The sequence below is a fragment of the Desmodus rotundus genome, chromosome 10 (assembly GCF_022682495.2).
Source record: "Desmodus rotundus isolate HL8 chromosome 10, HLdesRot8A.1, whole genome shotgun sequence".
NCBI lineage: Eukaryota > Metazoa > Chordata > Mammalia > Chiroptera > Phyllostomidae > Desmodus > Desmodus rotundus.
Window position 1 is genome coordinate 36,693,957 of NC_071396.1, and position 13,850 is coordinate 36,707,806.

A 13,850-nucleotide genomic window follows, 5' to 3' on the forward strand; every position below is an offset into this window, starting at 1 on the left:
CGATTATTTATTTATCTTGGAAAAATACCTGTCATCTGGAATACGTTGAGGAAGCATGGCATAGAGGAAAAAGCCCTGACCTGGGAGTCAGGAAAACTGGGTCTTCTCCAAATGGTGAGGGACCGTGACCTGGGGTCAGGCTCCCCGCTGTGCCCCTCATCCCTCATCTGTGGAGTGGACGGGCTCTCAGGACTTGCTGGCATTCACGTTTTATGTTTCGGTCTTAAATCAGGGACAGTGCTATTTTATAAGTAAGCTATAAAAGTTTGCAAAACTTTAAAGAAGTCCCTTGATGTTAACTAAAAAAGAGACTGTTTAGAGATGACTTTCCAGATAAGGCATTTACCAGCCTGATGTGGTACTGGACCTGGAAACCCGCTCCCCTACCCCCTTGAAGGCTTTTCCCACTTCCTGAGAGTACTGTGAAGTGTTGCTGCACCCTGCTCCTCTGCCACCTGGGCCAAACCCCATGAGCTGTGCTCTTAATGGAGAGTAGTAGCTCACATGTTAGCAGAGGTCAGTGTCAGCCTGGACTGTATCACCTTACGGGGTTCAGATGTGGCACCAAGCTAAATAATTGGTAGAATGGGCCCTTGAAGGTGATGGAGGTGCCTCCTGCAAGGAAACTCCTTTGGAGGAACAAGCAACCAGACATGGCAGAGAAATCCACTCGCTAAGCGTTAGTTTCCAGAGAGAGGAATGGCGTGATTCCTTAATTTGCCCTTTGGCCTGGCCCAGTTGCCCGCCTGCCCGAGACCTTTGGAAGAGTAAAACCTGGGAGAGTTGACCTCCAAAAGGCGCTGGGTCCGTCAGTGTCGAATACCCCCTGACAGTGCGGCACACAGAAGCATTTTCCTACTCCAAGACCCCTGTGGAGGTCAGCACTGTAGAGTAGGTGGAGGCGAGCAGCCAGGAGGAAGCTGGCGGTGCCTGTTTGAATAAGGAAGTGATTTATTGCAGGACAGGCATGTTCAGAAGAATCCGTGTAGGGGCGTTAGCATGAAGGACACACTTCATCAGTTACCAGATGACGTGGAAGGAAAGATACAGGGAGACAAACCGCGTGCTCTCTATTCTGCTACCCGATTTTTAAAGGCTCTGAAATGGTTTATCTTTATTAGTTGCAGTTAATGGCATCTCTAAAAGACTCAGAAGCACTTTAAATAGCCATGTAATTTGTGTCTGATAACATTTTAAAGCACATTTTTATTGATGCATAATAGGCACATAGAAAAGGATGCAAACCTTGAGCCAGAGCTTGATAGGATTTTCGTAAACTGAACATATACCAGCGTTACGAGCAGCAACGGAATATTGCCAGCATACCAGAAGCCAGGGATGCTTCGAGGTAGTGCTACCTGCACCCCAGGCCCCTAGGTAGATGCTCACATCACAGATTCACTTTACCTGTTTCTAAGTGCTGTGTAAGCTGGGTCGTAGAGAGCAGACCCTCGTGTCAGGCTGCTTTCCTTCTGCATCCTGGCTATGGGGTTCGTGTGTCCCTGCACAGGGTTATGATAAGTCCATTCTTTTCGCTGTATTGTGTGACTGCCACAGTTCATCCACTCTTGCCTTGGTGAACATTTAGATTATGTCCTGTATTTAGCTATTGTAAATGTTGTTGCTTTGAATATTCTTGTTTTTTGCTGAATATTTGTACACATTTCTGGCCGTGTCATAGAGTAGGTTTATGTTCAAGCTTAGTGAATGTTACAATTTATGTTTCCAGGAGTCTCTTAAAGTTCTGTTTCTCTATCTTTGCTCCAACACTTTTTATTCTTATTTGAGCCATTCTCATGTGTATGGAGTAGTATTTTATGTTGGTTTCCTTGATGATTAGTGAAGCTAAGCACCTTTCCATTTATTTATTGACCATAGCTTATATTTTTACTTATTTAAGAAATGCCTGTCTTTTTTCACTTTTTTTTTTTTTTAATATTCTCTGCCTCTTTTGTATTGCTTGTGGGCACTTTTTATATGTTCTTCATAGAAGTCCCTGGTTTGATATATTTATTACAGATAGTTTCTCCTACTCTTGGAGTTAACCTTCCTGCTAATTATTTTAAAATAATCATTCATAATCTCAACACTAACACTATCACAATTTTAATTTTTGGTTATATTTTTCTTTTTATTTATATAATTCTATTTGCAAAGAATTTTATATTTTGCTTTATCTGTGCCGAAGTAGTCTTAAATTTGATTTGTTAGTGGCTGTATGGTATTTCATTTAGTTACCCAGTCTTCTGTTACTAGGCATTTAGGATGTTCTTCTTAATAAAAATTGCTACATTGTAGAAATTTATTTATCTGTCATTTCACAAGAGGACAGCAAAGGAGAATGGATTAATCACTCTGAGGTCCCATCTTTAGTCAGTGTCTCCATTAATCCAGTTGTCTAGTACCAGTCCCTTTGTCCTTTATAAAGGGGTTTGATTGCCTTACAACACTAGTAGTAACCAACAGAGCTTTTATAATACTAAAAATTAAGATCCATCACTTCTATAACATAAAACTGCACTAATACTTAAAATGATGTTAACATAAAAAATTCAGCCTGTAGCTGTTTAACTCGTACTTCACTGACCTACGAAACGATCAGTGCATGAGAACAGAGCTGCTCTGAAAGCCGCTGCGTCTCGCAGGCAGGCACTGGAAAAGTATTGGCTTGAATTAAAATGACCTCTATGTTTGCTTAAAATTTAGTTAACATTCTAATATTGTTACTTTTCCCCTTAGGAATTACATTTCTTCAGTTGGTTCTAACAGCAAGTGAGCTGTATCTGGGTCCTTGTAACTGCCACATCAAGATGCAGGCACACAGCTAGGGTCTCAAAAATCTCAGGCTGCGAGGCTCAGGGGTTGGAATACATTATCAGCAGTAATGTGACTGAGTTTTTAAAATGCTTTAGCCGCACTTACTGTAACAAAAGGCCAGAACAATGGAATGTGGAGTCTTGGGGTTCTTTATCTCCATCTCCTCTGTGGGGCTCAGCACAGATCTGTAAACAACTCCTCAGTAGATTAGCTGGTGACATAACCCTAAACAGCACGGGAATTCTTCTCAAGTCCTGACTACTTCAGACCACAAGGTTCTGTGGCTCCCTCTAAGTTCCATAATTCCTGATGTGACTTTGAGGAAAACATTAACCACTAGAGAAGTGCTCCTTCCAGATGGTGAAGGACATGGGCGACATTAGGTGCTGCAGGGAGCCTCGTGCCCGCCTGGCCTGTGGTGCATTTGGAGATGAGGGTCTTTTGGTGGAACCGAGGCTGTCAGACTGCTCACTCTCAGGACCTTGATTACCCTCAAGAAACACTCTAGCTCCCAACCAGATAGGAACCCGAGACTCCCTGTGCAGACACCGGGCCCAGGGAGTCCAGGTCTAGCAGTTCAGAGGTGAGTTTCAGTTCTTAGAGCCTAAATTGATTAATGCAAATGTCGTGCATTTACAGCGTAATCCCAGGGTTTATTGCTGAGTAATCCGACAACGCAAGCTTTCAAAGCACAGAAGCCACAAAAAGGCGTTTTTGACTTTCTGGCTTAAAAAGATTTTTTATAATCATAAGAATAGTATATAATATAGTGAACATCCACCTACCAATGAAATTGAAAGATAGCTGCCTGCCAACCTAATTCCAAAAACATCAATACAGCCCCTTAACTGTGTTACAAGTATAAATAAAAGGGAAATGTTTGAAGTAAAGTCAAGTCCGTTGCCTTATGGAAATGTTCAGTTTGACTGTACTGGACAGCTGGATCAAGCCAGATGTTGGCGGCCATTGTGGACGTGGCAGCTGCAGATGCAGTGAGATGCGGACGTGGCAGTGATGACTCAGGCGCTGCGAGTGGCTGGCGGTAAAACGGTGCACAGCTCATTTCCAGGACAACATTCCTGAACATTCAGTGCATATTCAACTGCAAAAAGACTTCGTTATTGAAATGGAGTTGCATTTAGGGTCAGATCATTATAAACAAGTTTGTCCAGCCGAATAATGCTTAAAAGCTGTGCATCTTTGGAAACTTGTTTGTGTGGGTCATGTCCACACATTGCAGGGCACTGGCCCAGGGCCCTTCCCACTGAATGCCAGCAGGGGCCCAGCCAGAAGGGCCCCACCAGTTCCCAAGTCGCCTAGGGCCACGGTGCGAGGTTATACCACAGCCTAGCGAGTACTGCCTGCCCGCTGCTGTGCATGTGTTTGGTATTGTTCCAAGGCACGCAGCTGGAGCGCTTAGCTGGGGAGCTGCGCAGTCTGGGCGTGCTTGGCCAGGCGTTGCCAAAAGAGTTCCTCCACATGGCCCTAACAGCTTTTGTTCCCCTCGCCACTGCATAGCACCTGCATTTTCTTTCTGCATGTGCCTGGCAACACATGGTTTCTTCAGACTTCTGCCTGTGTTATTGGTATAAAATAATATCTCATTGTTTACCTTGTCTTTAATTAGATTTAGATGCTTTTTTAAGTGGTTTTTTTTTATTGCATAGGGCTTCCTTTTTGTGTCTTTTCTTGAAACTGCTTATACTCTTTGCTTAAATTCCTCTTAGGTTGCCTGTCTTTTTCATGGATTTCTACTAGTTCTTTATATATTATGCTTATAGACTTAGGTCTTTGTGTCCTATAAACATTGAAAATGTCTATTTTGTAACTTGTAACTTTGTTCATGGTATTTTAGTCGTAGTTTTTAGAATGTGGTAAGACCTGCTGATCTTCAGTCTCACGGTGTCATCTCATGGTGCGGGCCTTCAATGTTTATGTTCTGCATTTAGGTCTCTGATCCACGTGAAATTTATTTTTCTAGATGGTGTGTGGTGGAGATGAAATTGTATCATTTTTTCCATTTTATTTGCTAATTATTTCAGTGTTCTTTGCTGAATAGTCCCTCCTTTCTACCACTTTTGCCCCTTTGTGATTTCCATTGTCCTACCTTTATGTTTCTGGGATCCTCATTCATTTCCATGGATCTGTTACCAGATAGACACCATTAACTGCCGCACTGCCTGGGCATGTGGTTTCTGTGTTGCGTTACTTTTACTTTTTCAAAAGGGCATTACTAACTGACCCTTGCTGGGGTTTTTTTGATCGCGGCCAGCAGAAGAAGCTCATAGTGTGAAGTGCACTTGTTCACTTTTACCATACGGTCAGGTTCTTCTTAGTCTTCTTTCTTTGATCATTTCAGGCAGGACCTTTTGTGTACTTGTGATGAAGTGTCATTTCATCCAGAAGTGACCCTGCTTCCTGTTTTTATTTGGAAATATTTTGAGTTTAAAGGTAGAAGAAATTCAGTTATAATTCCCTGTTTGCATAAAGCCATATCTCTTCTTTTCTTAAAGCTTAAAACAAATTTTCAGCATTGTTTCAAACTGTATGAGGCATTCAGGCTTCTCAGGTAATAACCTTTTTCTCTTTCACATTTATTTAAATCACTTAAATGGAACACACATCTTGAAGGAGCACCACTTAAAACTGTGTTACTGTAAAAATACAAATTTGGTCAGTGGCGTAGGATACAGCATTCATAGTTGGATCTGATTACAATTATGAGGCTGTGCCTCAGAGACATTATTGCAACCCTCCGTACAGTTAACTGGTTAATAGTGTACACAAAGAGATGATGCAGTTCATCCCACACACCAAAAACTCCAAGTTGGTTAACATGTCTAGTAGTCAAACAACTACCGCGACTATCACGACCATCGTCACCACCGCCGCCGCCACCTCCTTGTAGCGAGTGCTTACTCTGGACCTGGGGCTTGGGCTGTCTCCCAGCAGCCCTGTGAGAGTGCCGCATGTCTTACTTGCGCCTTACGTGCTTGTATGAAACTGAAACTTGGGAGAGTTAGGTAGCTGGCATAAAGCCAGAGCGGTAATTAAATTTAAGTTCCTCTGATTCCAAATGGAACAGAACAAAGACGGGTTGGCGGAAGAAGTGAAGAAGACATGTGGCAGCATTGCAGGCAGCGGAAACGCCTTTGCAGCCCTGCGTTGTGGGCCCCCCCCCCCCCCAGTCGCAGCTGCAGACAGGGGCTCGTCCGTCATCTGGACCCCCAGCAGTGCCCGCTCCCCGCCACATCTACATAGACATCTACACGTCTGTCAAAAAAGAGGTTTATTCTCGAGATAATTGCTTTTTCTCATCTCCTGTGGTCTCTTCTGAGACAAGAGCCTCAGATCTTGATGTAACTTGTTTAAAAATTATTAGCACTTATGAGCCCCATCTGTCCTTATGAGAAGAAAAAAAATCTGACCTAGTGATGTCATTGTGGCAAGACTTTTTCCTAGGACCTCCTGTAATACCAAGAGTTAAAGGGCAGTAGATGCGATGGGTGATCAAGTCCTGGACAGACTCAATCCATCCTCTGAAAACCGGGGCTAAACGGCACCCATCCCCTCTGGGGATGTTAGCCAAGCAGGCTGGGAAAAGGCCTGTTTCGTATTTATGTGCCCACCTGCCTACCTATCTCCATGACAGGAGTTACAGTGTGCACGGGTTCCCTGACACCCTTTTTACTGAAGTCAAAGAGCAGAGTCTGTGTTTCTGTGGAAGACGCGGGTAAGGGCATAAAACAAGGAGCAGTGGACGTTGGCTTCTTCAGCATGCAAGGACCGAAGGACCAGCGCAGAAGGTGGTCTTCCAAACCCAAGGGTTTTAGATTCCCACCACCCTGGAAGCCTGTACTTAAATATACACACATGTGTGTGTGTGTAATTATATAATTATTTATATAAAATACTTGTCTGAATCCTCAAGTCCCTTCCACAGTGGTGCTCCTGCTCTCACGCCAGAGGCCCTGCAATGCCATGACATACAGCGTCCCTCACTGTGTAGGCTGGAAGGAGCTCCGCGACGCAGGCATAGTAAACAGATTACAGTGAACAAGTGGATGGTTCCTGGGTGTACTAATGTTAAATTTGGCTTGAAATAAAACTTTGGTCATTAGAAGATCATATTCTAGCTAGAGGATTCACATATTTTTCCCACAAAGTTTTTTTTTTTAATCTCAATAATGTTTTTACATCTGCAGTGAAAGTGCACTTTACAAATCCACACTTTCCTGAAGGCAGTGGGGCTCTTCTGTCCAGACAGTGAGCAGGCTTCTCCCTGGAAGCAGGGTTAGACTTCAGGCCTGATGTCTCCGCCTCTGCCTGCTGGCGTGACCTCATCCTAGATTGATTCAGCCCGGGCTACAGGCTGGTTTTAAGAATAAAAAAGTTGTCAGTGGGAGCCAGTCCGTCTCTCAGGTCCCACATGATATTTTTAGTTTCATATGGTAAAAGATGCGCCCGAAAGGGAAACATTAGAGAGAGCCTGGAAAACATTTTGGCCTGACAGTTTTTGCAAAACGCTGATTTTTGGCTAAGAAGCGTTTGAAGGGTGTGGTGCACAGCCTGGCCGGGGCCTGTGTGTGCCCTGTGGAAGAAGTAAGCGTTGACTTGGGTGGCGGTCCCCGTTGTGTGAGCTGTGTGCGGCCCACACACTGGCATGTGTGGGTGTGCTTGTGTGGAGAAGAGCCAGGACTGGAGAGAACTGGGGTCGTGTACCTTTGGTCAGACACGAGTCGCTGGTGTGTGTGCCTAGGACACAGGCTGGGACTCCCGGTGTCCAGTAAGCTGTTTCCTCTCTTATTTAAGCCATTTTTGTGCCGTTTTTGATAAACACAAAAATTTTTCTCCCTCCTTAAACTTTGAAACAAATCAAAGCCACACTCATTTTGGATTTTTTTTTTCTGGATTACCACTTCTATCCCAGAAATTCTGACATGATTCTCTTGAGGGAACATGTTCTTCATCCATCCCCATTCCCAGGTGAAAAGTATTTTAGCAAATGTATTTTACATGAAGGAAGCATTCCTCCTTAATTGTTATAATTGTTACTAAAACAACTGAAGTGAAAGTAAACAGATAAAAAATTATGTGAGCATTTATGTAATATGTAAATTACGTGTGCCAGCAGAGGAGGGGAATGTGTCACAGTGAAAAGACTCACAATGTTAGAATGGTGTGGTTGTGGGCACACTGTTCTTTTTTCAAAGTTGTACTTGATAACTATTTTTTAAACAAAAGGCTTGTTTTAAACTGTTTTGTATTAATTTCAAGTTGTACACTTAATAATTATCTAATAGTTTATAGAGAAATTCTCAAAGTGATTTTAAGTCATTGTCTTGTGATTCACCAAAAAAAAATTGTAATGGTCTCTTGCCTAGGTTTTAACAGTGTATTTTAAGATAAGTAAAAATGGTGACATGTAGTTTTTTACTCTCTTTGGAGCATCACTTTTTCCATAAATTTCTTTCTCTACTAGGAATACTGTGGTACTGACTTTTTTTCTTTGATCGTTTTTAGGGGAATTATAATCATGTTCACAAATCAAGGTATATGCAAATAGCAAGAATAGAACTGGTAATTTGAACAGCAAAATGTAACCCAGAAGTTCAAGGAGACGGTGTTGAGAACATACTGACCATTTGCAGCCTGCGTCCCTGGTGATAGGGAGGAGAGACGAGCTTGGTCTTTTCATTGAAACCATGTGCTGTGTGTGCAGGAAGGAAGTGCATACTGGTCAGAGGTCAGAAGCAGGATGGATGAGGTTTGAAAGAATATTTACGGTGGGGTTTTCCTAAACCCCTGGCCTCATGGGGAGATGTTATATCTGGTTGACTTGGTGGAAACTTGGGCAGACCCCTATCGATGGCCAGGTATAGACCTCTGCATGCTGGCTGGAGAGGTACAGTGATAAACTGGAGGCATAAGGGACTAAATGTGAAACTTCAGGGTGAAGAGAGTCCCCCGCACACGAAAGCTCTAGAAATGGAGCTGGAGCTGGACAGGTAAAGGAGTTAATGATGTTTAGTGTGATGCAGAGAAAGATTAAAAGGGCTTGACAGATTCCTTCAAAATCCAAAGGGTGGTTCATAAAAGTAGAAGCAGCATGTTTTCTGTGGACCGCTGGAGAACTGAACTAGGAATGTGTACAGGTGGGGGAGTCAGGTTGCAGCATGAGGTAGGATTTTCTTACAGTCAGAGCTGCCCCTTCAGGTAGTGAGACAGTGAATTCTGGGTTCCTGCAGGGGGGTGTTAAGAGGGGCGCCACACTGCGTGCTCAGTAGAAACCTCTACAGCGCCTCCCAGGTGTGCATGTCGGGAGCCTCTGCTTCTGCATCTCCGCCCAGCTGGAGGTTCAGTTGGGTGGCATTCCGTCACCCTGTTCCTTTACGTCCACTTGTCAACTGAAGGTGGCACAGTTACTTCCTGTCCTTAATTGCTTCTGAGCCCAGATGTAGAAGTAGAATGCTGATTAAGGGTCCATGCCCATTTCTCCTATGTCCCCTTTTCCTAAGGCAGGTAGTCTCCCCTCTGTACCTTCCTCAACCTGTCCCTGAACCCGAGCACAAAAAGGGCCTTTGCACGTGTTTCTTAATTTGTTCTGAAATGTGTCTGCTCTTACTCTGGATGTGAGGCTCAGGGTGCTCCTTCCTCTTTCTTTTCGGGTCATTCTCTCTGCTCCCATCTCCTCAAAGACAGATACACCCTTTAATTTGATGAAGATGAATTTCTAGTGAAATAATCTCTTTTGCAAATCTATTTGCATAAGGCTAAAGGCAATTAAGAGACTTAAAATTTAGTGTTGCTATGAAGTACCTGATCCTATGCCATTAGAAGAGTATCGGTCAGCCTTCTCCTTTCCCTACCCCCTCCCCACTTCAGGCCCCTGGCTGATGGCTGCATAAGACTTAATATGTTTTAAAAACTAGGAGTTATAATTAGAAATAATTACAGTATTTTCAGGCATATGTATCTGGATATGATCATTCTGTGGTCTGAATAGGTGAGTTGGCCCAGTTTGTTGGTACCAGATTTGTACTTTTGGAAAACAAAAGCTAGGAGAATTTCTGGATTTTTAGCAGAGTTAAATAGTATCCAGGGGTCCAAAACCTCCATTCAGGTCTACCTCATTCCTCACAACGTTTCCTTAGTGTTTTCCCTGTCACGTGTGCTGGGTTGATGCTCTTACTTTTCTAATGGGAGTTTTGAATTTATCATCTTTTACTGACCCCATGGATCTCTCCTTGCAGGAATAGGGGGCCTTCAAGACTCCGTGCTGAAATCTGCAACGCTGTGTAGCTTACCCTCCTGCCCGCCCTTCATACCACTCACCTTTGAAGCCACCCCGATTGTGAGGGTTGCCGTTGAGCCAAAACACCCAAGTAAGATGACTTCGTTTTTAAAAGCATGTGGTGTTCCTGACACTTTCTAAATGCGTGCATTTGAGCCTCGCTTCCTCGCCATTTGGTTCAGCAGTGCTCTGTGAATTCTCCTGAGGATATGCAGTGCAAGTAACCTTCCCAACCAGGAGGCCCTCCAGGCCCCAGCTCTGCAGAGGGCTTCTCACCTCCGTCTGGGGAACTTGGCCTCTTCAGACGCCTTTGCTCGCTGAGGAGACTGTGCTCTGCTCGGTGACCTGGTGGTCACCTCTGCATCACAGCTCTGGACAAGAGCGTTGTTTCTGACAACCCAGTGTGTGTGTTTTCTAAACGTTGTCTCCATATTCCACGTCTTTTTTGAAAAAGTTTCTTCTTTGCCTATTGATAAACTGTCCCCCTTAACCATGAAGAGACAGATTTAAGTGTTTACGCTTTTTTGGGGGGGGGTCTTTTAAGCATCTATTATAGTCTCATACTGGTGGCAGCCATTGTTTTTACTAATCTTTACCTTGTGCTTGTTATTCATATAATCAGTGATCTTTTTTGCTGGAATCCCTTTAAACCACATTTCAAATTCTGTGAAGGTTGAGTTAATGCTAGATAATACCTGTAAATCTACTCAAGAAAACGGAAGAAAACTGTGGTCTGCAGCAGAGGGGCAAGTGAGGGTATGTCTGTCAGCCCCACGCACAGTGCCGCCCCTCCCTGTCCTCCCTCAGCGTTCCCTGCGTCCGTGTGTGGCGCAGGACTGCCTGACACCCCCACAGAGCGTGGCCCCTGGCTGGCTGCCTGGGACCGTGATTCAGGTTCCTCTGCTTCTCTGTGCCTGTCTCCTCATCTGTAAAAGGACAACAGGAACCCTCTCTGCCTTGTGGTTAGTGTTCATGTATGACATGCTGTTAGCTAATATAGGGTGTTAGTTATCGTTAGAAAAGTCTTATTTTAAAAATAAACATAGAGTGGAGTACATATGGATAATCAACCCTTGGAACACGTATTCAAACCCACTGATTGCAGAGAGCTCCCGTGTTTTCTTTGTCATGTTGAGAACCATCATTGAGGAGTTGATGAGTTCCATTAAATGTAAGCAGCAAACAAGCCTGCGTAAAAATGCCTCCAAAGCCACAGTCTCTGCTAAATCAGTAACAGGGGACTGCGTCTGGCCAGCCTTGAGTGAACAGTAGCAGCTGAGTCTCTGCAAAGGGGTGAAAAAGCAACTGTACCCAGAGTGCAGATCAGAGTCCCACCCACGCGCCCATTCCCAGGGACTGGGGGCAAAGGCAGCGGTGGAGCAAGAGCGCGGGCAGAGTGGCGTGCAGCCGGTGCTGGAGCTCACTGGGTCAGGGCGCTGGGCAGCGTGTCGTAGCCAGCCCACGAATCCACACTTCTGTCAGCAGTTTCACAAATATTTATTTTAAATAGGGGCTCTGGTGTGGTTTCTTGAATGGATTACCATAGCAAATGCTTGTTTTGCTTATTTGTTGATTTTATAGGTACTGTTTGGGGAAGAGTTGTTTTTCAGTTCTAGGCATGTAGTATGCACAACTGTAATGAGTTTTAGGTGGATTACAGGTATAATGAAAGTGGGTCGCTTCTGTGTGCGGAATGTTTGAGGAGGCCTACCGGTGCGCTGTGGGAGCCTCGGTGATGAGCACACGAGTGTCTCACGTCAGCTCTCTGTACAAATAAAACTGCCAGAAGGTACTTTTCTTCTCATCACAGTGTTATTTGGAAGGAAAATAAACCATTATTTTAAGAGCTCATTTTCTTCTTCTTTTCCCTTCCATGGCAAGGACATTGCCTTTAGATTGTATTAGTCCTTATATGGTATTTCATCAGTGTTTCATTTTGTTAACTTAGGTGAGATGCCTCAGCTCGTCAAAGGAATGAAGCTGTTGAACCAAGCCGACCCCTGCGTGCAGGTTTTAATTCAGGAGACGGGAGAGCATGTGCTGGTGACAGCAGGGGAGGTGCACCTCCAGCGGTGCCTGGATGACTTAACAGAAAGGTGAGCTCGTGGCAGGGGTGAAGAGGAGGCCGCTCCAGAATCAGCACATGGATGCTGAGAGTTCCCTAGACCGTTCGCACCTACACCGTGCTTTGTTGGGAGAAGAAATGAAATGCCCCGAATCATGAACTGTTACTTATTATTAGATCATAGATTTAATTTTTAATAACTGACAAGGACATTCACTTTTATACTTGAATACTTTTGCATTTTAGCTTGAGTCACAATATATACATGTGTATTCTACTTGAAGTACGCACAGCACAGCAGGACAACAAAGCAAAACCCTCGTGAACTGGGCTGTGATAGGGACCGACTTCTTTCCCTATTGATGTGGTCTCTGCAGTGCAAACCCGGGGAAACCTGGATGTTTCTCTGTCATAAGAATTTGTAAGTGTCATAAAATAGGCACCCCAGACCACTTTTTGTAACATTTCCCCTCTTTATTCCAAATTGAGGGTATCGTAGTAGTTAGGAGAGTGTGGAGGGGGGGGGCTGTGAGGGTAGGGGTGTGGGGAGGGTGCTGCAGGCTGGACCCTTTCTGGGCCTCAGTGGGAACCGTGTCGCAGCCGCGCCTCCCTTACATGTGTTTGGGGCCTCCTCAGTACAAAGTCAGAGGTAGATGTTGCGTCTCTTTCATGTTCGTTTCTGTTTTCTTGGCATTCCTGAAGGTTCTAACGTTGTTTAGGTAATAATGCTAATTGGATAAGTTATAATATATAGTGTATTTTAAAATAATAACTTATTTTCAGAGGTTTTTCTAAAAAAACACTTTATTATTTGGGGAGTGGGGTCTTAGAACTAAATTATTTTTTCTTCATATTCTTTGCTATCAAATTATAATCCATGTTAAATAATCCTACAATTCTTAGGCTGTTAACTCTTGTTTAAAAATAATTTTTTTGGTACTTAGAATTATATTTCAAGTAATACTCACCCTGTAAGCCTAAAATGAATTTCATTTGAATTATTTATTTGTTTCTTTGTTTAGACTTTATTTTTATCTCATGGTTTTCATCATGGGAACTTTCTAATCTCAGGAAGAAAAAAATCTGTACGATATAAATCAGTTTTCTAGAAATATTCCCTTAACGTCGCATTACAGTATTTTACAAAATAGTTCACTATGGAAACCACTCTATATAAACTTTTTTTTAGAAACTGTCTATATCTAAACACCTAAAAATAATGTAGACTGAGTGATGATAATGAAAGCAGTTTTTCAGGAAAACATATACTCCTTTAATAAGATAACTTCTGCAAATTCTGGAGTGTTTAACTGCATTTCCTAAAAATTCCAGTATCTGAAAATGATGACACCTCCCCCCTAAAAAAGCAACTTCCTTAGCACTGGGTCTGGTCTGAAGGAGAAATAAGCTCAAGGTCAAGCTTAGTGTTCTTGTCAGAGCTCAGAGAGTGACCTGGAGCCCAGGTAGGGAGGAGTCTCCCTAGTCCACTCACCTGGGCGGTTATCAGGGGAGTCAGCTGGACCACATATTGGACCAAGTATCGGAGAGGACAGTGGCAGGGACAACACAGGAAGTTGCTGGAGTAGTCGGAGCCGACTGTGTGTCTTTGGAGGCACTGACGAGCTCAGCATTGCCAGGGTGTATAGAACCCTGGCTCTGAGGCACTTAGGTGCA

General features: G+C 43.7%; 1 protein-coding gene across 3 annotated transcripts in view; it reads left to right on the plus strand.

Moving 5' to 3' along the window:
• EFL1 (elongation factor like GTPase 1) overlaps positions 1-13,850 on the plus strand; it is a 339,962-nt gene that overhangs the window by 305,761 nt on the left and 20,351 nt on the right. For all 3 annotated transcript variants that reach the window (XM_071219471.1, XM_024561670.3, XM_045196524.2), the window contains exons 16-17: positions 10,071-10,202; positions 12,060-12,207. In XM_071219471.1, coding sequence (XP_071075572.1) covers positions 10,071-10,202; positions 12,060-12,207 — 280 coding nt within the window. The remainder of the gene's footprint in view (positions 1-10,070; positions 10,203-12,059; positions 12,208-13,850) is intronic.